The following is a 22076-nucleotide window of genomic DNA, read 5'->3' as shown; positions in this document are numbered from 1 at the left end:
GGGGATCACAATCTCCCTCTTCCTGCTTGTTATACCTCTAGCTATGCAGCCAAGCATCCTACTTGCTTTTCCTACTGCCCGACCACACTGCTCACCCATTTTGAGACTGTCAGAAATCACTACCCCTAAATGATGAGACGCGATCCCCGCTGGACGGGGGTCTCGACAACCCTGTGATGGTTCACTTTACGAGGCCCGATCCTGAAACCATTACTAGTGCTTACCAATGAAACACGGAGTCAATGGTCTGGGTAAAGTGACAAAGCTTTATTGTTACAAATATGCCTCTTTTATACCCTTCATATGCAAATGAAAGGGTTTCAACTAGTAATTTTCTATTGGCTAAATACAAGTCTAATTTTTCCTAATATACGTTTCTTATAGGCTACAAATATAAGGTTTTTCAAATCTATAGGCTAATAATAAAACTTTTGAATACGCAAGTTTTCATAGGCTATATCTATATGCAAAATTAAGGCTTCTGAGCACCCAACTGTTCATAGGCTATTTCTATTAAGCTTCTAATTGGTTATAAAAGGTATCATCTACAGCTTATGATAGGCTACTAACTTCTCACTTTATGCACCTATCGGTAGCTGAGTTGCCAGCCAATCACACCGCTAGTGTCTTATCTCGTGCCAGGAGCGCTGTTGAGGGATTTTTCTTACTCTGTCCAAAGTTCATGGCTATTGTATGAGTCACTGTCTCTGGGCAAATTTTCACCATGCTATTTCAGATAACTGTTTCTGTGTATATCCTAGAGCATAGCTAATATTTGGCTTACACAATCCCTACACCTAAATCCTTTTCTTCTGAAGTTTTTGCTAACACAGAACTGCCAATGCAATACTCAGATTGAGGATTCCTTTTCCCCAAGTGCATTATTTTACATTTGGAAATATTAAACTGAACTTTCCATTGCTTTGACCATTTGTCCAATCACAAATGAAATTCAAGACTTCTTTAAACTCTTGAAATGATGCCTCATGTGAATTTCCTTCTGTGCAATAAGGGATGGTTTACGCTTGAAGTAAAGTCCACAGATTGGACATTTCAAAGATTTCTCCATACTGTGAGTCCTCTGGTGTACCACCAGGTGGGAATTTTGATTAAAACATTTCCCATAAGCAGGACATTCAAAGGACATTCTCTCCTGTGTGAGTCCTATGGTGTTTCACTAGATGGGAATTCTCACTGAAACTTTTCCCACAATCAGGACATTCAAAGGGTTTCTGTCCTGTGTGAGTCCTCTGGTGTTTCACCAAACTGGAATTTTGACTAAAACATTTCCCACAGTCAGGACATTCAAAGGGTTTCTCTCCTGTGTGAGTCCTCTGGTGTTTCACCAGGCTAGAATTCTCACTAAAACCTTTCCCACAGTCAGGACATTCAAAGGGTTTCTCTCCTGTGTGAATGCTCTGGTGTTGCAGCAGGCTGCATTTACGACTAAAACCATTCCCACAGTCAGGACATTCAAAGGGTTTCTCTCCTGTGTGAGTCCTCTGGTGTGTCACCAGGTTGGAATTCTCACTGAAACTTTTCCCACAATCAGGACATTCAAAGGGTTTCTCTCCTGTGTGAATCCTCTGGTGTTTCACCAAACTGGAATTTTCACTAAAATCTTTCCCACAGTCAGGACATTCAAAGGGTTTCTCTCCTGTGTGCGTCCTCTGGTGTCTCACCAGGTGGGAACTCTGACTAAAACTTTTCCCACAGTCAGGACATTCAAAGGGTTTTTCTCCTGTGTGAATGCTCTGGTGTTGCAGCAGGCTGGAATTACTACTAAAACCATTCCCACAGTCAGGACATTCAAAGGGTTTCTCTCCTGTGTGAGTCCTCTGGTGTAGCATCAGGCTGGAATTCTCACTAAAACCTTTCCCACAGTCAGGACATTCAAAGGGTTTCTCTCCTGTGTGATTCCTCTGGTGTCTCACCAGGTAGGAATTTTGACTAAAACTTTTCCCACAGTCAGGACATTCAAAGGGTTTCTCTCCTGTGTGAGTCCTCTGGTGTCTCACAAGGTGGGAACTCCAACTAAATCTTTTTCCACAATCAGGACATTCAAAGGGTTTCTCTCCTGTGTGATTCCTCTGGTGTCTCACCAGGGTGGAATTCTCACTAAAACCTTTCCCACAGTCAGTATATTCAATGTGTTTCTCTCCAGTGTGAGTCCTCTGGTGTTTCACCAGCCTGGAATTTTGACTAAAACTTTTCCCACAGTCAGGACATTCAAAGGGTTTCTCTCCTGTGTGAGTCCTCTGGTGTTGCGCCAGGCTGGAATTGTCACTTAAATCTTTTTCACAGTCAGGACATTCAGAGGGTTTCTCTCCTGTTTGAGTCCTCTGGTGTTTCATGACTGAAAGTGTCACTGAATTTTCTACACAGTCAGCACATTGAAATGTTTTCTCTTCTTTGCGAGTCTTGGGTACTTTGCCAGACTGGAATTCTCTCTTTGAAACTTTCTTCACAGAAAGGATGTTCAAATGGTATTATTCCTGTGTGTGCATTCTTTAGTGTGTCATGACCTGAGAATTTCTTATGAAATGTTCACATAATCTGCACAGTCATATATTTTCCCCCTCATGTGTGTCTTCTGGTGTACCACCATGTTGCCATGCTCACTAAAGCACTAAGCACATTGGGAGTACTTTTGTGGCTTCCCTCTTGTGTGGTTGCTTCCATGCACAGCAACGGAGCTGTTCTGACTTAAGATAGTGTGCATGGATTTTCTCCTGTCTAGCTCCCCATTGCATAAAAGCTGTGATTTGCAAATCTCTTCTTTTTTCCACAATAAGCAAACCTATGTTGCTTTTCCACAGCTGAGTTAGTCAAAAATATGGTAAATGCCTCGTTTAGTGCTGTTTTCATTCAAGCCATTTTCTTCCTCACAACGAGAGGCCTGCATTCCTTTCTGCTCTACATGACTTTACTATTGACCTTTTCTTCTCAACTGACTTCCAGATATTTCCCTTTTTTGCTGATTGAAAAAAAAATCTCCTTTGACTTTTCATGTAACCTATCCTTGAGTTCTGCATCATCTTTTTACTTGAGCTTGAAATCTTTCTTGATTTTCTCTCTCTTGTCTAACAGCTGCTGGAGGAGGAGGGGAATTGTATGGTTTTCTGAAAGAAATTGAAAATATTTTGATTTTTCGCTTGATTTTCTTCCCTTTTCAATGTTGCTTGTTATTTACAATTGTCCTGAGTGTTGTTATTGCCATCCTTTTTGTCTGTAAGATTCAAAGAAAAGTAAAACTTTAATTGTTTATAAAATAATTAGCAATGATGAGAAAAATTATGCAATATATATATATTACAATGAAAAAATCAAAAATGCCCCAATACGAATCACTTACATTATTTATGTTTCATAGAAGACTACCGAGACCCATGTTCAAATATCCATTCCAGTTCAGTTGTTTAATTGGGTCAAAGAAGAATTAGAAACATAGAAACATAGAAGACTGACGGAAGAAAAAGACCTCATGGTCCATCTAGTCTGCCCTTATACTATTTCCTGTATTTTATCTTAGGATGGATATATGTTTATCCCAGGCATGTTTAAATTCAGTTACTGTGGATTTACCAACTGTGTCTACTGGAAGTTTGTTCCAAGGAGCTACTACTCTTTCAGTAAAAAAATATTTTCTTATGTTGCTTTTGATCTTTCCCCCAACTAACTTCAGATTGTGTCCCCTTGTTCTTGTGTTCACTTCCCTATTAAAAACACTTCCCTCCTGAACCTTATTTAACCCTTTAACATATTTAAATGTTTTGATCATGTCCAATATACCCTCTAAGGCAGGGGTCCCCAACCGCCGGTCCGCGGACCAGTACAGGGCTGCAAGGCATGTTGCACCGGTCCGCGGAGTCAGCAGCTGCTGTGGACCCGGCGAGTGCCAAGCTGTTTTCTGTCTCTTTCCCCTCACGTTCACTTGGGACCGCCATTTGCCTCGGGCTGAGAAAACCTTTGCTTGCTTACTTTCTTCCTTTCCTGTCTTTCTTCTCTCATCGAAAGTGGTCTATTTCCTCCTTGCGAAGCCCTTGCGAAGCCCTCTCTCTGCCTGCAGCTCAAACGAAAAGGCTTTGGCATTGTGCTGCTCTTTTTTTGCTAGGCTCCCCCACCCTATTCCCGGGGTCCTGGGTGGGAGCGAAGCCAGGGGTGTGTGTGTGACCATGAAACCCCCACCACCAGCTCCGGTAATTTTCTTTTGGAAGGATTCCTTGCTGCAAGAAAATTACCAGACCTGGCAGTGGTGGGCGCTCCAAGCAGGCAGCGATCGCAAAGGAAGGTGACTGTGTCCGTGGAGGCACCTCCCCCCCCTTTGGGATTCCTTGCTGCAATCCCAGCCGGAACGGGGGGCGGGGGGATGTCCTCTGGAACTGCTGAAAGGCAAACGGTGGTCCCGAGTGAACAGGAGGGGAAAGAGACAGGAAACCGCCCCCTCCTACCCTTCCTCCCTCTGTCACCTCAACTCCCCCGCAAAATTAAAAAGGGGGGGGAGAGAGACAATGGAACGATAAGCTAAACCCCCTTTCCGCCCCCACCGGGCCATACAAAAATTGTCTTGTTGAAACTGGTCCCTGGTGGAAAAAAGGTTGGGGACCACTGCTCTAAGGTGTGCGCCCGCGCAGCCGAGCGCCCCCCAACCCCCCCCGCGCACCCTTTTTCAAGGCCGTGCAAGGAGTCATGGCCACCACTGCCCCCCCCCCAGTCCCTCCGGCCCACTTGCACCCCTGGCTTCTCACCGCGGCCCCCCGCCCGCCGGATCCGCCTCTCTTTCTCCTCCTCCGCTTCCCGCTTTGGGGTGCGGCTCCTCCCGCAACGGTGGCTGCAGCGGCGGTGGTGGCTGCGGCTTCTCGTCCTCCTCATCTGGCCGCTAGCTGCTCCAAGCGCTTTGGGAACACCCGCCCCTCTCGCAGTCCCTTCGCTGAGAGCGCTTTCGTCCCGGGCTGTCAGCGAGGGGCCTGCAGGAGAGGCGGGGTAGGTGTTCTATTCACAGCGGAGGCCGGAGAAGGTGATTTTCAATGTCGGGCGCACACGCTCCCCATCCCCCTGCCAGCCTGTCTGGAACATTCAAAATAAGAAAAACCTTTGCCGGCCTCTAGAGAGAAGAAAGGAAAAGAGGGAACAAGAGAGAGTGAGAGCAACAGACAGAGCAGGATAGAGAGAAAGTGAGAAAGAGAGAGAGATAGCAAGAGAGAGAGAACAAGAGAAAGAAAGTTTGTGTGTGAGAGAAAGAAAACAAGAGAGAGAGACAAAAAGCAAGAGAGAAAGAGTGAGAGAGAAAGAAAGCAAAAGAGAGGGAGAGAAAGAGAGCGCAACAGAGCGAGATAGAAATGAGAGAGGGAGAGAGAAAGTGAGAAAAAGAGAGAGTGAGCAAGAGGGGGAGAGAGGGAGAGAGAGAAAGAAAGAAAGAGAGAGAAAGAAAGAAAGAGAGAGAGAGAAAGAAAGAGAGAGAGAAGAGAGGAAGGGAGAGAGCGAGAGAGAGCAAGAAAGAAAGAAAGAGAGAGGAGAGAGGAAGGAAGAGAGTGAGAGAGAGTGAGAGGAAGAAAGCAAGAGAATAAGAGACAGAGAAAGCAGGAGAGAGAGAGAAGAGTGGAAGGAAGAGAGAGAGAGAAATGATAGAAAAAAGGGGAGGAAAAAAAGAGAAATGAGAAAATGATTGAGGCAGAGAATGACAGGAAAGAGAGAGAAAAAGAGAGAGAAGTGACTTGATTTAAAGCATATCGTAAAAGCACTTAAATAACAGAGAAAAAAACTAGCGCTCACCTGTTTTTATTAATAGTTATGTTATTGGTTTTGCTGGTTGTTTTAGTTTTAATAGTAATGGATTTTGGTTTTTTTAAATTATTAATTTCTTTTAATTAAAAAAAGAGAATTTTTTATTATTTATTTATTTGTTTGTTTGTTTGTTTGTTTGTTTATTTATACTTTTATGCCGCACAGTCCGAAGGTGACTGCTGATCAGACACTATACTTTTCTGCCCACACCGAAAAAAAATTAGAGGGAACATTGATCATGTCCCTTCTTTTCCTTCCGACCTCCAGACTATACAGATTGAGTTCATTAAGTGTTTCCTGATACGTTTTATGCTTAAGATGTTCCACCATTCTTGTAGCTCATCTTTGGACCCGTTCAATTTTGTCAATATCTTTTTGTAGGTGAGGTCTCCAGAACTGAACACAGTATTCCAAATGTGGTCTCATCAGCACTCTATATAGCGGGATCACAATTTCCCTCTTCCAGCTTGTTATACCTCTAGCTATGCAGCCAAGCATCCTACTTGCTTTTCCGACTGCCCGACCACACAGCTCAGCCATTTTGAGACTGTCAGAAATCACTACCCCTAAATCCTTCTCTTCTGAAGTTTTTGCTATCACAGAACTGCCAATACAATATTCAGATTGAGGATTCCTTTTCCCCAAGTGCATTATTTTACATTTGGAAACATTAAACTGAAGTTTCCATTGCTTTGATCATTAATCTACTAAAGCTAAATCATTTGCCATATTACAGACGCTTCCAGGAATATCAACCCTATTGCACACTTTAGGGTCATCGACAAATAGGCAAACCTTCCCTACCAAACTTTCCCCTATGTCACTCACAAACATATTAAAAAGAATAGGACACAGAACAGACCCTTGTGGCACACCGCTTGTAACCTGTCTCTGCTCAGAATACTCGCCATTAACAATATTACGATTTGTACTACTTGTTGTGAGCCGCCCCGAGTCTTCGGAGAGGGGCGGCATACAAATCCAAATAATTAATAAAATAAAATAAATAACTCTCTGATGTCTACGCTTCAGCCAGCTGCAAATCTACTGAACTATCTAGGGATTAAGTCCAATCTTCACTAATTTACCTATCAGCTCTTTATGTGGAACTGTATCAAAGGCTTTGCTGAAGTCCAGATAGGCAATATCCATGGCACCACCTTCATCCAACACATTTGTGACATAGTCAAAGAAATCAATGAGATTAGTCTGACATAATTTGCCTTCAGTAAAGCCATGCTGATTTGGGTCCAATAAGTTATTATTTTTTAGGTGCTGATTTATCCTCTTTTTGTGTAGAGTCTCCATCATTTTAACTACAACTGATGTCAAGCTATTCTTATTGTTGTTGTTGTTGTTGTTGTTGTTGTTGTTGTTGTTATTATTATTATTATTATTATTATTATTTATTAGATTTGTTTGCCGCCCCTCTCCGTAGACTCAGCGCGGCTCACAAGTGATAAAAACAATTTGTGGTAACAAATCTAATAATTAAAATCTAAAATAACAGTTTTACATTAAAAAGTCTAAAAAGAAAAACAACCAATATATAAAATACATACACACAGTCATATCATGCACAAAACTACATAGGCAGGGGGAGATGTTTCAGTTCCCCCACGCTTGACGACAGAGGTGGGTTTTAAGGAGTTTACGAAAGGCAAGGAGGGTGGGGGCAGTTCTAATCTCTGGAGGGAGCTGAATCCAGAGGGTCGGAGCCGCCACAGAGAAAGCTCTTTCTCTGGGTCCCGCCAAACGACATTGTTTAGTTGACAGGACCCGGAGAAGACCAACTCTGTGGGACCTAACCGGTCGCTGGGATTCGTGCAGCAGAAGGCAGCCTCGTAGATACCCTGGTCCGGTGACATGAAGGGCTTTATAGGTGATGACCAACACTTTGAATTGTGACAGGAAACTGATCGACAACCAATGCATACTGCGGAGTGTTGGAGTAACATGGGCATATTTACGAACGCCCATGATTGCTCTTGCAGCTGCATTCTGCACGACCTGAAGTTTCCGAACACTCTTCAAAGTTAGCCCCATGTAGAGAGCATTACAGTAGTCGAGCCTCGAGATGATGATGGCATGAGTGACTGTGAGCAGTGACTCCCGGTCCAAATAGGGCCGCAACTGGTACACCAGGCGAACCTGGGCAAACGCCCCCTTCACCACAGCTGAAAGATGTTTCTGTAATGTGAGCTGTGGATCGAGGAGGATGCCCAAGTTGCAGACCCTCTCTGAATGGGTCAATAATTCCCCGCCCAGGGTGATGGACGGACAGATGGAATTGTCCTTGGGAGGCAAAACCCACAGCCACTCTGTCTTATCAGGGTTGAGTTTGAGTCTGTTGACACCCATCCAGGCCCCAACAGCCTCCAGACACCAGCACATCACTTCCACTGCTTCGTTGACTGGACATGGGGTGGAGATGTACAACTGGGTATCATCCATGTACTGATGTTACCTCACCCCATGCCCTTGGATGATCTCACCCAGCGGTTTCATGTAGATATTAAATAGCAGGGGGGAGAGGACCGATCCCGTGGCACCCCACAAGGGAGAAACCTTGGGGTTGACCTCTGACCTCCCACTAACATCGACTGCGACCTACCGGAGAGGTAGGAGGAGAACCACTGAAGAACAGTGCCTCCCACTCCCAACCACTCCAGCCGGCGCAGAAGGATACCATGGTCGATGGTATCGAAAGCCGCTGAGAGGTCAAGAATCACCAGAACAGAGGATAAACCCCTGTCCCAGGCCTGCCAGAGATCATCCATCAACGCGACGAAAGCAGTTTCCGTGCTGTAACCGGGCCTGAAACCCAACTGTTGGGGACCTAGATAATCGGCGTCTTCCAAGGACCGCTGGAGCTGGAGCGCCACCACCTTCTCAACAACCTTCCCCATAAAGGGAAGGTTGGAGACTGGATGATAGTTATTAAGTACAGCTGGGTCCAGGGAAGGCTTCTTGAGGAGGGGGCGCACAAGCGCCTCCTTATAGAGTGCCGGAAAGCACCCCCTCCCCAGAGAAGCATTGACAATCTCCTGGACCCAGCTCCGTGTCACCTCCCTGCTGGCCAAAACCAGCCAGGAGGGACACGGATCCAGTAAGCAGGTGGCGGAACTCACAGCTCCAATGGCCTTGTCCACTTCATCAGGTGTCACCAGATCAAACTCTTCCCAGACAGGTGGACAAGTACGGGTCCCAGTCAACTCGACTGACTCATTGTCAGTCGACTCTGCTATCCAACCGGAGTTGAGGTCTGCCCGGATCCGAGCGATTTTATCAGCGAAAAATGTGTTAAAGTCCTCGGCACTACTCTGCAAGGGCTCCCCAACTCCCCCCTGGTTAAGAAGGGAGCGGGTCACCCTAAACAGAGCGGCCGGACACTGTTACATCATGTGATTCTGCTGATGTATCACCATGTTGCCATGCTCACTAAAGGATTTACCACATTGGGAGCATTTTTAAGATGTCCTGTGTGGACCTTCTTGTGCGTAATCAGCTGTGATTTTCAATTTCTGCATTTCCCCACATAAGTGCATCCATGGAGCTTGTCCAGCACTTATATTCTTGCGGTCAAAAATATGTTCGGTTTTTTTTAATGTTTAAAAAATTATAAATTTTATTTATTTATTTATTTTTACTTCCCCCCCCCAAACATACACAAATATACACCATATTATCGAGACATCCATAGTTATATACAGCGATACCTCGTCTTACGGACATAATTGGTCCCGTGACCAGGTTCGTAAGTAGAAAAGTTCATAAGAAGCAATTTTCCCCATAGGAATCAATGTAAAAGCGAAGTGCAACCCATCCCAAAACTCACCCCCTTTGCCTTATTACTTTGCCTTACTATTGTGGGGTTTTAAATCCCACAACTGTTACACGCTCTCTGCAGAGGCAACTGAAATTAATCTCAGTGTGCATTTTATGGACTGTATGGCGTTCACTGTTAAAACAAAATAAAAACATCAATTTGCGGAGGTTCTTTACAGTTGTGGTTGATTATGAGACCTCCCCCCTCCCTTTTTTCTCTGAAGGGAAAGGAGTTTGGAAAGCTGGAGAGCAATTTGGAGTTACTTTTTCCAAAATAGGTAAAGTTTACCGAATTGAATTAACCCCTTTCTCCCGATCATCTCCAGTTTCCAGCGTCCTCTTGCAATGAAAACTGCCAAGCTCAAGGCACTGGAGTCTCTGCTCGTTCAACCCAGGCCAGTGAGGCTTCGGATTCCCACGGTGGGCTGCCTTGCCAGGCTATCGTGATGCTGTGCATTCTTAACGACTTCCTCCTTTCCTTACCCTGGCTCCCCAGTGTTCCGCCGTCTACCCCTTGGCACCGAATTCGTATTCAGTTTAAAAAAAAACTGGAGATGATTGGGAGAAAGAGGTTAATTCAATCCGGTAAATTTTTCCTATTTTGGAAAAACATAGAAACATAGAAGACTGACGGCAGAAAAAGACCTCATGGTCCATCTAGTCTGCCCTTATACTATTTCCTGTATTTTATCTTAGGATGGATATATGTTTATCCCAGGCATGTTTAAATTCAGTTACTGTGGATTTACCAACCACGTCTGCTGGAAGTTTGTTCCAAGGATCTACTACTCTTTCAGTGAAATAATATTTCCTCACGTTGCTTTTGATCTTTCCCCCAACTAACTTCAGACTGTGTCCCCTTGTTCTTGTGTACACTTTCCTATTAAAAACACTTCCCTCCTGAACCTTATTTAACCCTTTAACATATTTAAATGTTTCGATCATGTCCCCCCTTTTCCTTCCGTCCTCCAGACTATACAGATTGAGTTCATTAAGTCTTTCCTGATACGTTTTATGCTTAAGACTTTCCACCATTCTTGTAGCCCGTCTTTGGACCGCTTCAATTTTGTCAATATATTTTTGTAGGTGAGGTCTCCAGAATTGAACACAGTATTCCAAATGTGGTCTCACCAGCGCTCTATATAAGGGGATCACTATCTCCCTCTTCTTGCTTGTTATACCTCTAGCTATGCAGCCAAGCATCCTACTTGCTTTTCCTACCGCCCGACCACACTGCTCACCCATTTTGAGACTGTCAGAAATCACTACCCCTAAATCCTTCTCTTCTGAAGTTTTTGCTAACACAGAACTGCCAATGCAATACTCAGATTGAGAGAAAAAGACACATGCCCATCCCCAAATGGAGATCTCCAGTGGTCTCCAAAACAACCTTTTGCCAAGGAGCGAAAGGACCTTCCAGCGAGGCCTCACTAGCCAACCCTCAGCCCGTACACTCTGCAGGGAACACTGAAGGTGCGCGGGGCTGCCTTGCGCTTCAGACGAGGCAGCAAAGGCGGGCTCGGGTAAAAGGGGAACTGGCGAAAATCTGGATCGCCACTAGAAAGAAAGGAAAGGAGGGTTTTTGCCCCCTTGGCCCCCATGTAGGTGCTGCCAATAATGTAAGAGAGGTTACTACTGAAAAACTCTATGGATCCCTAATAGGATTTAGGAGGGATCCAAAAAGGTAATAATCCTGCTCGCTTTAGATTCGAAATAAGGAAATATAAGAAGAATCTGGCATTGCCAAGATGCAAAAAAAAAAAAAGCAAATCAAATTGTCGCCCTGAATCATGGTGTTAATTCAAAAGCAATTCCAAATTGCTCTCCAGCTTTCCGAACTCCTTTCCCTTTAGAGAAAAAAAAGGGGGAGGGGATGGGCGCTAAGTGCACTTAACCAAGAAAAACCAAATGGCAAGGTACAGAATAGATAAAACCTGGCTCAATAGGAATAACTATGAGAGAGATCTTGAAGTCCTACCTTAGTGAACAATCCCCCAAAAAGAATCAACTGTGTGATCGCAGTGGCCACAAAAGCTAATGCCATCCTAGGCTGCCTTAACAAAGGGCTACACTTAAGATCATGAGAAGTGTTCATATCAATTTATGATGCTTTAGTAAGGTCACACTTAGGATTAGTGCAACTACTTTTGATTGCCACAACATTAAAAGAAAAAAGTGTAGTAGAGACTCTATAAAGAGAGCAGAGCAGAGAAGTAGGGATGATACTGGAGGCTAAAAGATGTACAGAAGAGTTGCAGGAATTGGGTATGTCTAGTCCAGTGAAAGGAAGGACTAGGTATGACATGAGAGCCATCTTCCAATACTTGAGGGGGTCAAGAAGGGGGTCAACCTATTTTGCAATGCACCAGAAGGCAAGACAAGAAGCACAGGATGGAAACTAACCCAGGAGAGAACCAGCCTACAACTAAGGAGAATTTTCCTGACCCTGATAACAATTAACCAATTGCCTGAAATGGTACTGGGTCTCCTGCTTGCGCAGGGCGTCGGAATTGAAGACCCACAAGGTCCCTCCCAACTCTCTCACAACCCCCAGTGATGGAGCACCCACAACCTCTGGAGGGAAGCCATTCCCAGAGAATCAACCTTAACTTGAGAGACTTTTTCAATCTTCCCACCAGCAGAAAATTGCAGTCACGTGTTTCACAGCGTGCAGCACCAGAGGGATTAAATTTGGGCAGGGGAGGAACCTGCAGCAACAGCAGCTGACACGCTTCAGCCCGGTTGTTTCTCTGCTTCCAGGCAGTGGAGGGAACAAAACAGCCCGACTTGCTCCCGGACTCTCCCCCCACTTGCCCTCAACTCACCTTCCAGCTGCTGCTTCGATCCTCGGAAGAGCACAAAACCGCTCTGCACCCCACCTCCCTCCCATGAGTCTTCCGGAAGAGGAAGTTCTGTGTTTCTCCTCTCCTCTGATCTTTTCTAGCAATCCGGTACTCGATGGTTTTAACTCCTCGATTAGGCACATTTCAGACACAGATGCTGCCTATCTGACAGCTATCTTCTGATAGGGGCAGAAAAACACTCTTGTCCCGGCTTTACCTAAGGCGTTTGCAAGATGTTTTCACTGTATAAATGCCAAATCGTTTTTCACTTCTAGCAACTGACCTTTGCAAGTGAGCCTAGTAAAGTAGTGAAATGTGATGCTACTTGTCTTACCAAGATTAGATATGTGCTGAACTCTAAATTTATTTTATTTTTTTTTAAAAAGATTTTTATTGCATTTAAAACAAACCAACGTACAAAATACAAAACATACATATCCATAAGACCAACATACAAAAAAGGGGAGGGGGTATTTTCCCCTAAATTTATTTTTTAAAGGACATATTTTTATTTTGTCAAAAGTTGTACATGAAAACAGGTATAAATATAAGCAAAAGCATAACAGGTATAAGTAAATTTGGACAATAGTACAGTAGGACAGGGATGGTAGGCACAGTGGTGCGCTTATGCACGCCCCTTACAGACCTCTTAGGAAAGGAGTGATGTTGACTGTAGTCTAAGGTTAAATTTTTTGGGGTTTGGGGAAGAAATCACAGAGTCAAGGTGTTTACATTGAGTTTGATTCTATTGTCAGCTAGCGTGTTGTTGCATTCGAAGTTGAGATATTCATTGACAGGTAAAACTATTATGTGCTTGTGTGTTGTTGCAGTTGAAGCTGTGATATTCATTGACAGGTACAATATTATAGCTGATTACCTCTAATTTTTCTAAGCCCAAAATTTCAAGTCTGGTGTAATAAGGTATTCTCTTGTAAGTAGAGGAGTGGAGGACTATTCTTGTGAAATATTTCTGGAGTCTGTCAATTGTATACGTTCGTGAAAGTTTAAAGAATGACACAATCATCTTTGTTAAGGGTGACTCTGTATCCCAAAACTTCAAAACTAATTTCCCACGGCTCCCAAGAATGTATTACATGGTAGCACTATGAGGCCAGACACTCAAAGGGAGCCAACTTCACTCCTGTGGTCTGTATCCAAGAGCAACCAGCATACCTGAAGGAGAAAATTTTATATCTGCTAAATGCTAAATGCCAGGTTCCTCTGTAAATTGACTTGCAAGGAAGTCTCCAGAGAGAGGAACAGTATGCACCAGGGTTTAGAAAATGGAGTCTAGGAAAGAGGGAGTGATAGCTTATATATCACTAGTGTGTTAAATGGGGTTCATAGATTTGAAAATCAAAGTATTTGTTTTTATTGCTTAAATTCAGCTTATCAAGAGGGGTTTGATTAAATATAATAATGGCATAATGACACAACAAATACATTAAAAGGCAGAAGCCTAATTGCAGCTCATGGCATCAAGGTCACAGATGCATGGATTGATATATGACTGAAATTCAAAATTTATAATGAGGAAATTATAATGAGGGAAGGGAGGCTGAGGAAGACAGATTGGTCATAGAGATGCAAAATGCAGGAGAGATTACAAGTTAACAATTGTAGTGAGTTAAAATCCACTGCATGTGTGGAGTTCTCATCATTGAGCAAGGGTTGGGAAATGAGCTTTACATTACCTTTTTATTCTTAAATTCATTTATTAAACTTCATCGCTACTCACCACACAGTTTTTTTGCCTTGCCCCAATGTTCATAGCAACACTGACAATACCCATTTTAATTATGTAAAATGCTTCTGATAATTCTAATAGTGTTGTGGTTAGCTCTGGCCCAGCTCCTGCCCCAAGAACTGTGGATGTGGGGGAGATATTCACATGCTGCAGGCCTGTTTTGCCCCTGGTGGAATCTGCTGATGAAGGCTCCTCTGACCAAGAAGACACGAGTGACAGGGAGGAGAGTGTGGCAGACAGCTCAGAAGGAAATCAATTATCTAGCTCCTCCTTGGATTCAGAACAAGAGTTAATGATACAGCCATGCATGTGGAGAGCCATGCATAGGCAACAACAACTGAGAGATTATCAAAGAAAATGAGGCCACCTGTGTTTGGGTGGGGCTGTGGTAATTAGTGAGGCTGCTATAAATAGCAGCCTGTGGGTTTGCCATTGTGGAGGATTATCTGATCGTTGTGTTTCGTGACTGCTTTACTGACTTTGGCCTTTTGTGTGCTGATTTTTCCCCGCTTTGAAACTAAACCAGGGAAAGTGTGTTTCACTTTGTGAAAGAAGGACTGTGAATTGCCTCACAGCTGCAAGCTATGTATCACAAAACTGATAAGGGACTTGTACAAATTACCAATTTGTTTGGAGACGAGTGCTCTTTGCTATACCAAAAGAGGGCTTGGTTTAAGTGAATTTTCATTATAAAGAACATTGTTTTGAATTTTCAAACGTGTGTGTGTGTCTGAAATTTGTACCTGTGAATTTGTGGGAGGAGTCTATCAGAGAGCCCGACAGAACAAATAGGAGACATTTTATATGGTACATTAGGTGGTAGCCTTGTTAACCTAGCTCCCTTAACTAATAGTCATACAATTTAGTGTCCAGAGCCTTTATCATCTTAGTTATTCTTCTTTGCATTTTTTCCATAATGTCAACATCATTTTCATTTTATGGGGACTAGAACTGGATGCGGTATTCTAAGTGTGGTCTCACTGGCATAGTGTGAAACAGTGCTATTATGTCTTGTAATGTGTGTGTCTCTTCCTTCCTCCCCAACACGAAGATCAGAGACTTTAAAAAGTAAGAGGGGGAGAGTGTGCGGTGTAGTGGGATGGGAGTCAGGACATTTTCCAGTTTCTTTTTCTCTTCAGGTTCAAGTTTAATCCTGAGAAATGTTTGAGTAAAATTTATTAGGCCAAAATTCCAACAATCAATTTCTCACCTACACTTTCAATGGGAGATCACAAATGAAATTCAAGACTTCTTTAAACTCTTAAAATGTTGCCTCCTGTGAATTTCCTTGTGTGCAATAAGGGATGGTTTATGCTTGAGGTAATGTCCACAGATTGGACATTTCAAAGATTTCTCCATAGTGTGAGTCCCCTGGTGTACCACCAGGAGGGAATTTTGATTAAAACATTTCCCATAAGCAGGAAATTCAAAGGACATTCTCTCCTGTGTGAGTCCTCTGGTGTTTCACTAGATGGGAATTCTGACCGAAACATTTCCCACAATCAGGACATTCAAAGGGTTTCTCTCCTGTGTGAGTCCTCTGGTGTGTCACCAGGTTGGAATTCTCACTGAAACTTTTCCCACAATCAGGACATTCAAAGGGTTTCTCTCCTGTGTGAATCCTTTGGTGTTTCATCAAACTGGAATTTTGACTAAAACCTTTCCCACAGTCAGGACATTCAAATAGTTTTTCTCCTGTATGAGTCCTCTGGTGTCTCACCAGGGTGGAATTCTCACTAAAACATTTCCCACACTCAGTACATTCAAAGGGTTTCTCTCCTGTGTGAGTCCTCTGGTGTTTCAGCAGGCTAGAATTCTCACTAAAATCTTTCCCACAGTCAGGACATTCAAAGGGTTTCTCTCCTGTGTGCGTCCTCTGGTGTCTCACCAGGTGGGAACTCTGACTAAAACTTTTCCCACAGTCAGGACATTCAAAGGGTTTTTCTCCTGTGTGAATGCTCTGGTGTTGCAGCAGGCTGGAATTACGACTAAAACCATTGCCACAGTCAGGACATTCAAAGGGTTTCTCTCCTGTGTGAGTCCTCTGGTGTAGCACCAGGCTGGAATTCTCACTAAAACCTTTCCCACAGTCAGGACATTCAAAGGGTTTCTCTCCTATGTGAGTCCTCTGGTGTGTCACCAGGTGGGAATTTTGAATGAAACATTTTCCACAGTCAGGACATTTGAAGGGTTTCTCTCCTGTGTGAGTCCTCTGGTGTGTCACCAGGTGGGAATTTTGACTGAAACATTTCCCACAATCAGGACATTCAAAGGGTCTCTCTCCTGTGTGAGTCCTCTGGTGTGTCACTAGGCTGGAATTTTCACTAAAACCTTTCCCACAGTCAGGACATTTAAAAGGTTTCTCTCCTGTGTGATTCCTCTGGTGTTTCACGAGGCTGGAGTTTTGACTAAAACTTTTCCCACAGTCAGGGCATTCAAAGGGTTTCTCTCCTGTGTGAGTCCTCTGGTGTCTCACCAGGATGGAATTCGCAGTAAAACATTTCCCACAGTAAGTGCATTCAATGTGTTTCTCTCCTGTGTGAGTCCTCTGGTGTTTCACCAGGCTGCAATTCTCACTAAAACCTTTCCCACAGTCAGGACATTCAAAGGGTTTCTCGCCTGTGTGAGTCCTCTGGTGTCTCACCAGGTGGGAACTCCAACTAAATCTTTTTCCACAATCAAGACATTCAAAGGGTTTCTCTCCTGTGTGAGTCCTCTGGTGTTTCATGACTGAAAGTGTCACTGAATTTTCTACACAGTCAGCACATTGAAATGTTTTCTCTTCTTTGCGAGTCTTGGGTACTTTGCCAGACTGGAATTCTCTCTTTGAAACTTTCTTCACAGAAAGGATGTTCAAATGGTATTATTCCTGTGTGTGCATTCTTTAGTGTGTCATGACCTGAGAATTTCTTATGAAATGTTCACATAATCTGCACAGTCATATATTTTTCCCTCATGTGTATTTTCTGCTGTACCACCATGTTGCCATGCTCACTAAAGCATTAAGCACACTGGGAGTACTTTTGTGGCTTCCCTCTTGTGTGGGTGCTTCCATGCACAGCAAGGGAGCTGTTCTGACTTAAGATAGTGTGCATGGATTTTCTCCTGTCTAGCTCCCCATTGCATAAAAGCTGTGATTTGCAAATCTCTTCTTTTTTCCACAATAGAAAAACCTATGTTGCTTTTCCAAAGCTGAGTTAGTCAAAAATATGGTAAACGCCTCATTTAGTGCTGCTTTCTTTCAAGCCATTTTCTTCCTCACAGGGAGAGGCCTGCATTCCTTTCTGCTCTATGTGGCTTTACTATTGACCTTTTCTTCTCAACTGACTTCCAGATATTTCCCTTTTTTGCTGATTGAAAAATAATCTGCTTTGACTTTTCATGTAACCTGTCATTGAGTTCTGCATCATCTTCTTACTTGAGCGTGAAATCTTTCTTGATTTTCTCTCTCTTGTCTAACATCTGCTGGAGGAGGACGGGAATTGTATGGTTTTCTGAAAGAAATTGAAAATATTTTGATTTTCTGCTTGATTTTCTTCCCTTTTCAATGTTGCTTGTCATTAAAAATTTCCCGAGTGCTGTTATCACCATCCTCTTTGTCTGTAAGATTCAAAGAAAAGTAGAACTTTAATTGTTTATAAAATAATTAGAAATGATGTGAAAAAAGAAATATATATATATTACAATGAAAAAATCAAAAATGCCCCAATACTAATCACTTACATTATTTAAGTTTCATAGAAGACTACCGAGATCCATGTTCAAATATCCATTCAAATTCAGTTGTTTAATTGGGTCAAATAAGAATTCTTAGCAATGCAAAGGACTATCAACAAATATATTATGAAGTGCTAGGGATAGATTATATAATTGTAGATACAGTGTTTCCCTGAAGATAAGACAGGGGCCCGTCTCGTGGTGGGATGCAATTTGGGGGTGCCAAAGCTGGCGGGGTGGAGCAGAGGGGGCAAGGATTGGGTTGGGCATGAGACTGGAATCTTAACTGTACTGGAGTTTGGCAGCTCTGTGTGTCTCTCAGTTGGTCTCTTTACAGAAAAAAAACCTTGCACAGTACAGAAACTCTTATCACTGTGAGAAGTTGTTAATTTGAGAAGATATATTTCTCCAATGCATCTGGAAGGAGAGTCCACGTGTGTTATACTCGAGTCTTATTGGTAGGAACTGAGTTTAGATTTACATATTAATTACATATTAATGATGTATCGCCATTAAAAAACTCAGTCAGGAATAGGGACTTTGAGTTTTCTCTCTGATGAATGTACCTAGATTAAAGAGGTATAGGTTGTTCTAAATTATGTCTTTGAACATTCAAAATTGAATCAAAACTAATTTACAAAACAATTACAAAACCAACTAAATTGTAATCAAATTCGAAAAAGATTCTATATCATATCTCTCTTTATTCATCTTTAAATCAATAGATTATATACCATATAGCATACCAGTATCAACACAAATACTTACTAATTTTTATATCAATTCTTATATTCTTTCTTTACATGCAAGAATACATTTACTACATTATACATATGCACCCTCTACCATTTTTCTACACAATGTTGTATCACCTAAAAACGTCTGCGCCATACGCAGATTTACCTCCCTCCATATTTTTTTTCTCTTTCCTTTTTTCTTTCTCAAACTCCAAACTTCTTTATTTATATCACCTGGACCTGATTATCTATAGATTTGAACACTGGGCCCTATCCAACAAAATGAAATTAAATAGAGAAAAAAAGTAGGTTGTACAGTACACTTAACCAAGAAAAACCAAATGGCAAGGTACAGAATAGATAAAACCTGGCTCAATAGCAGTAACTATGGGAGGGATCTTGAAGTCCTACCCTAGTGAACAATCCCCTAAAAGGAGTCAACTGTGTGATTGCAGTGGCCACAAAAGCTAATGCCATCCTAGGCTGCCTTAACAAAGGGCTAGATTTAAGATCATGAGAAGTGTTCATATCAATTTATGATACTTTAGTAAGGTCACACTTAGGATTAGTGCAACTACTTTTGATTGCCACAATATTAAAAGAAAAAAGTGTAGTACTCTATAAAGATCGGAGAAGTAGGGATGATTAGGAGGCTGGAGGCTGAAAGATATAAAGAAGAGTTGCAGGAATTGGGTATGTCTAGTCCAGTGAAAGGAAGGTCTAGATATGACATGAGAGCCATCTTCCAACACTTGAGGGGTCAAGAAGAAGGGGTTCAACTTATTTTGCAATGCACCAGAAGGCAAGACAAGAAGCAGTGGATGGAAACTAACCCAGGAAAGAAGCAGCCTACAACTAAGGAGAATTTTCCTGACCCTGAGAACAATCAACCGATTGCCTGAGATGGTATTGGGTCTCCTGCTTGCCCAGGGCGTCGGAACAGAAGACCCCCAAGGTCCCTCCCAACTCTCTCACAACCCCCAGTGATGGAGCACCCACAACTCCTGGAGGGAAGCCATTCCCAGAGAATCAACCTTAACTTGAGACTTTTTCAATCTTCCCACCAACAGAAAATTGCAGCCACCAGTTTCACAGCGTGCAGCACCATAGAAACATAGAAACATAGAAGACTGACGGCAGAAAAAGACCTCTTGGTCCATCTAGTCTGCCCTTTTACTATTTCCTGTATTTTATCTTAGGATGGGTATATGTTTATCCCAGGCATGTTTAAATTCAGTTACTGTGGATTTCCCAACCACGTCTGCTGGAAGTTTGTTCCAAGGATCTACTACTCTTTCAGTAAAATAATATTTTCTCATGTTGCCTTTGATCTTTCCCCCAACTAACTTCAGATTGTGTCCCCTTGTTCTTGTGTCCAGTGGGATTAAATTTGGGCAGGGAAAGAACCTGCAGCACCAGCAGCTGACGCGCTTCAGCCCTGTTACTTCTCTGCTTCAAGACCGTAGGGGGAACCAAACAGCCCGACTTGCTCCCGGACTCTCACCCAACTTGCCCTCAACTCACCTTCCAGCTGTTGCTTCGGTCCTCGGAAGAGCCCAAAAGCCGCTCTGCACCCCACCTCCCTTCCGTGAGTTTTCCGGAAGAGGAAGTTCTGTGTTTCTCCTCTCCTCTGATCTTTTCTAGCAATCCGGTACTCGATGGTTTTAACTCCTCGATTAGGCACGTTTCAGGCACAGATGTTGCCTATCTGACAGCTATCTTCTGATAGCGGCAGAAAAACACTCTTGTCCCGTCTTTACCTAAGGCGTTTGCCAGATGTTTTCAATGTATAAATGCTATCAAATCGTTTTTCACTTCTAGCAACCGACCTTTGCAAGTGAGCCTAGTAAAGTAGTGAAATGTCTTACTTGTCTTACCAAGATTAGATATGTGCTGAACCCTAAATTTATTTTATTTAAAAAAAAAGATTTTTATTGAATTTAAAACAAACCTACGTACAAAATACAAAACCTACATATCTACAAGACCAACATACAAAAAAGGGGGGGTATTTTCCCCTAAATTTATTTTTTAAAAGACCTATTTTTATTTTATTTATTTGTCAAAACCTGTACATGAAAACAGGTATAAATATAAGCAAAAGCATATAAGGTATAGGTAAATTTGGACAATAGTGCAGTAGGACAGGGTGGATAGGCACAGTGGGGTGCTTATGCACACCCCTTACAGACCTCTTAGGAAAGGGGTAAGGTTGACTGTAGTCTAAGGTTAAAGTTTTTGGGGTTTGGGGAAGAAATCAGAGTCAGGTAGTGCATTCCAGGCATTTAAATCACTCTGTTGCTGAAGTTGTATTTTCTGCAGTGGAGTTTCAAGGCGTTTACATTGAGTTTGATTCTATTGTCTGCTAGCATGTTGTTGCGTTTGAAGCTGAGATATTCATTGACAGGTAAAACATTATAGCTGATTACCTCTAATTTTTCTTAACCCAAAATTTCAAGTCTGGTGTAATAAGGTATTCTGTTGTAATTAGAGGAGTGGACTTGTCCACAGTCCAGAGGCACTTGTCCACAGTTCGGCAGAGTCTCTTGCGAAAGCCTGGAACGAGGCTGCAGCAGAGGCTCTTGACCGGATTGCGCCTTTGCGACCTCTCCGTGGCGCTAGACCCCGTAGAGCTCCATGGTTCAACGAGGAGCTCCGGGAGTTGAAACGCCAGAAGAGACGTCTAGAGAAGCGATGGAGGAAGAGTAGGTCTGAATCTGATCGAACACTTGTAAGAGCTTTTATTAAGACTTACAAAGTGGCGCTCAAGGCGGCAAGATGCGCGTACCATGCCGCCTTGATTGCATCAGCGGAATCCCGCCCGGCCGCTCTGTTTAGGGTGACCCGCTCCCTTCTTAATCAGGGGGGAGTTGGGGAGCCCTTGCAGAGTAGTGCCGAGGACTTTAACACGTTTTTCGCTGATAAAGTCGCTCGGATTCGGGCCGACCTCGACTCCAATTGTAAAACAGAGTCGACTGACAACGAGTCAGTCGAGGTGACTGGGGCACGTACTTGTCCACCTGTCTGGGAAGAGTTTGATCTGGTGACACCTGATGAAGTGGACAAGGCCATTGGAGCTGTGAGTTCCGCCACCTGTTTACTGGATCCGTGTCCCTCCTGGTTGGTTTCGGCCAGCAGGGAGGTGACACGGAGCTGGGCCCAGGAGATTACCAACGCTTCCTTGGGGAGGGGAGTTTTTCCATCACTCTATAAAGAAGCGCTTGTGCGCCCCCTCCTCAAGAAGCCCTGCCTGGACCCAGCTGTGCTTAATAACTACCGTCCAGTCTCCAACCTTCCCTTTATGGGGAAGGTTGTTGAGAAGGTGGTGGCACTCCAACTCCAGCGGTCCTTGGAAGAAGCCGATTATCTAGGTCCCCAGCAGTCGGGTTTCAGGCCCGGTTACAGCACGGAAACTGCTTT

General features: G+C 43.3%; 1 protein-coding gene across 1 annotated transcript; it reads right to left on the bottom strand.

The window, feature by feature from the left end:
- Nucleotides 1-254: 254 nt before the first annotated feature.
- On the bottom strand, nucleotides 255-20278 carry LOC139159895 (zinc finger protein 850-like). The gene is made up of 3 exons (XM_070737344.1): nucleotides 20181-20278; nucleotides 15694-17802; nucleotides 255-2125 (listed from the first exon to the last, which is right to left on the bottom strand). The coding sequence occupies exons 2-3, from the start codon at nucleotides 16928-16930 to the stop codon at nucleotides 1137-1139; spliced, it is 2226 nt and encodes a 741-aa protein (XP_070593445.1). The 5' UTR covers nucleotides 16931-17802; nucleotides 20181-20278; the 3' UTR covers nucleotides 255-1136.
- Nucleotides 20279-22076: the final 1798 nt, after the last annotated feature.

This window comes from Erythrolamprus reginae, chromosome 2 (assembly GCF_031021105.1).
Source record: "Erythrolamprus reginae isolate rEryReg1 chromosome 2, rEryReg1.hap1, whole genome shotgun sequence".
Classification (NCBI taxonomy): Eukaryota; Metazoa; Chordata; class Lepidosauria; order Squamata; family Dipsadidae; genus Erythrolamprus; species Erythrolamprus reginae.
This window is presented reverse-complemented; position numbering and strand designations above follow the sequence as displayed.

What these genes read in the sequence shown, in the direction of transcription:
- LOC139159895 (XM_070737344.1), bottom strand. Translation starts at nt 16,930, where the DNA reads ATGAAACACCAGAGGACTCACACAGGAGAGAAACCCTTTGAATGTCTT. An exon ending in ATGTCCTGATTGTGGGAAAT is followed by an intron (nt 2,126 to 15,693) that starts GTTTCGGTCAGA and finishes ACTGTGGGAAAG; the next exon opens with GTTTTAGTGAGAATTCCACC.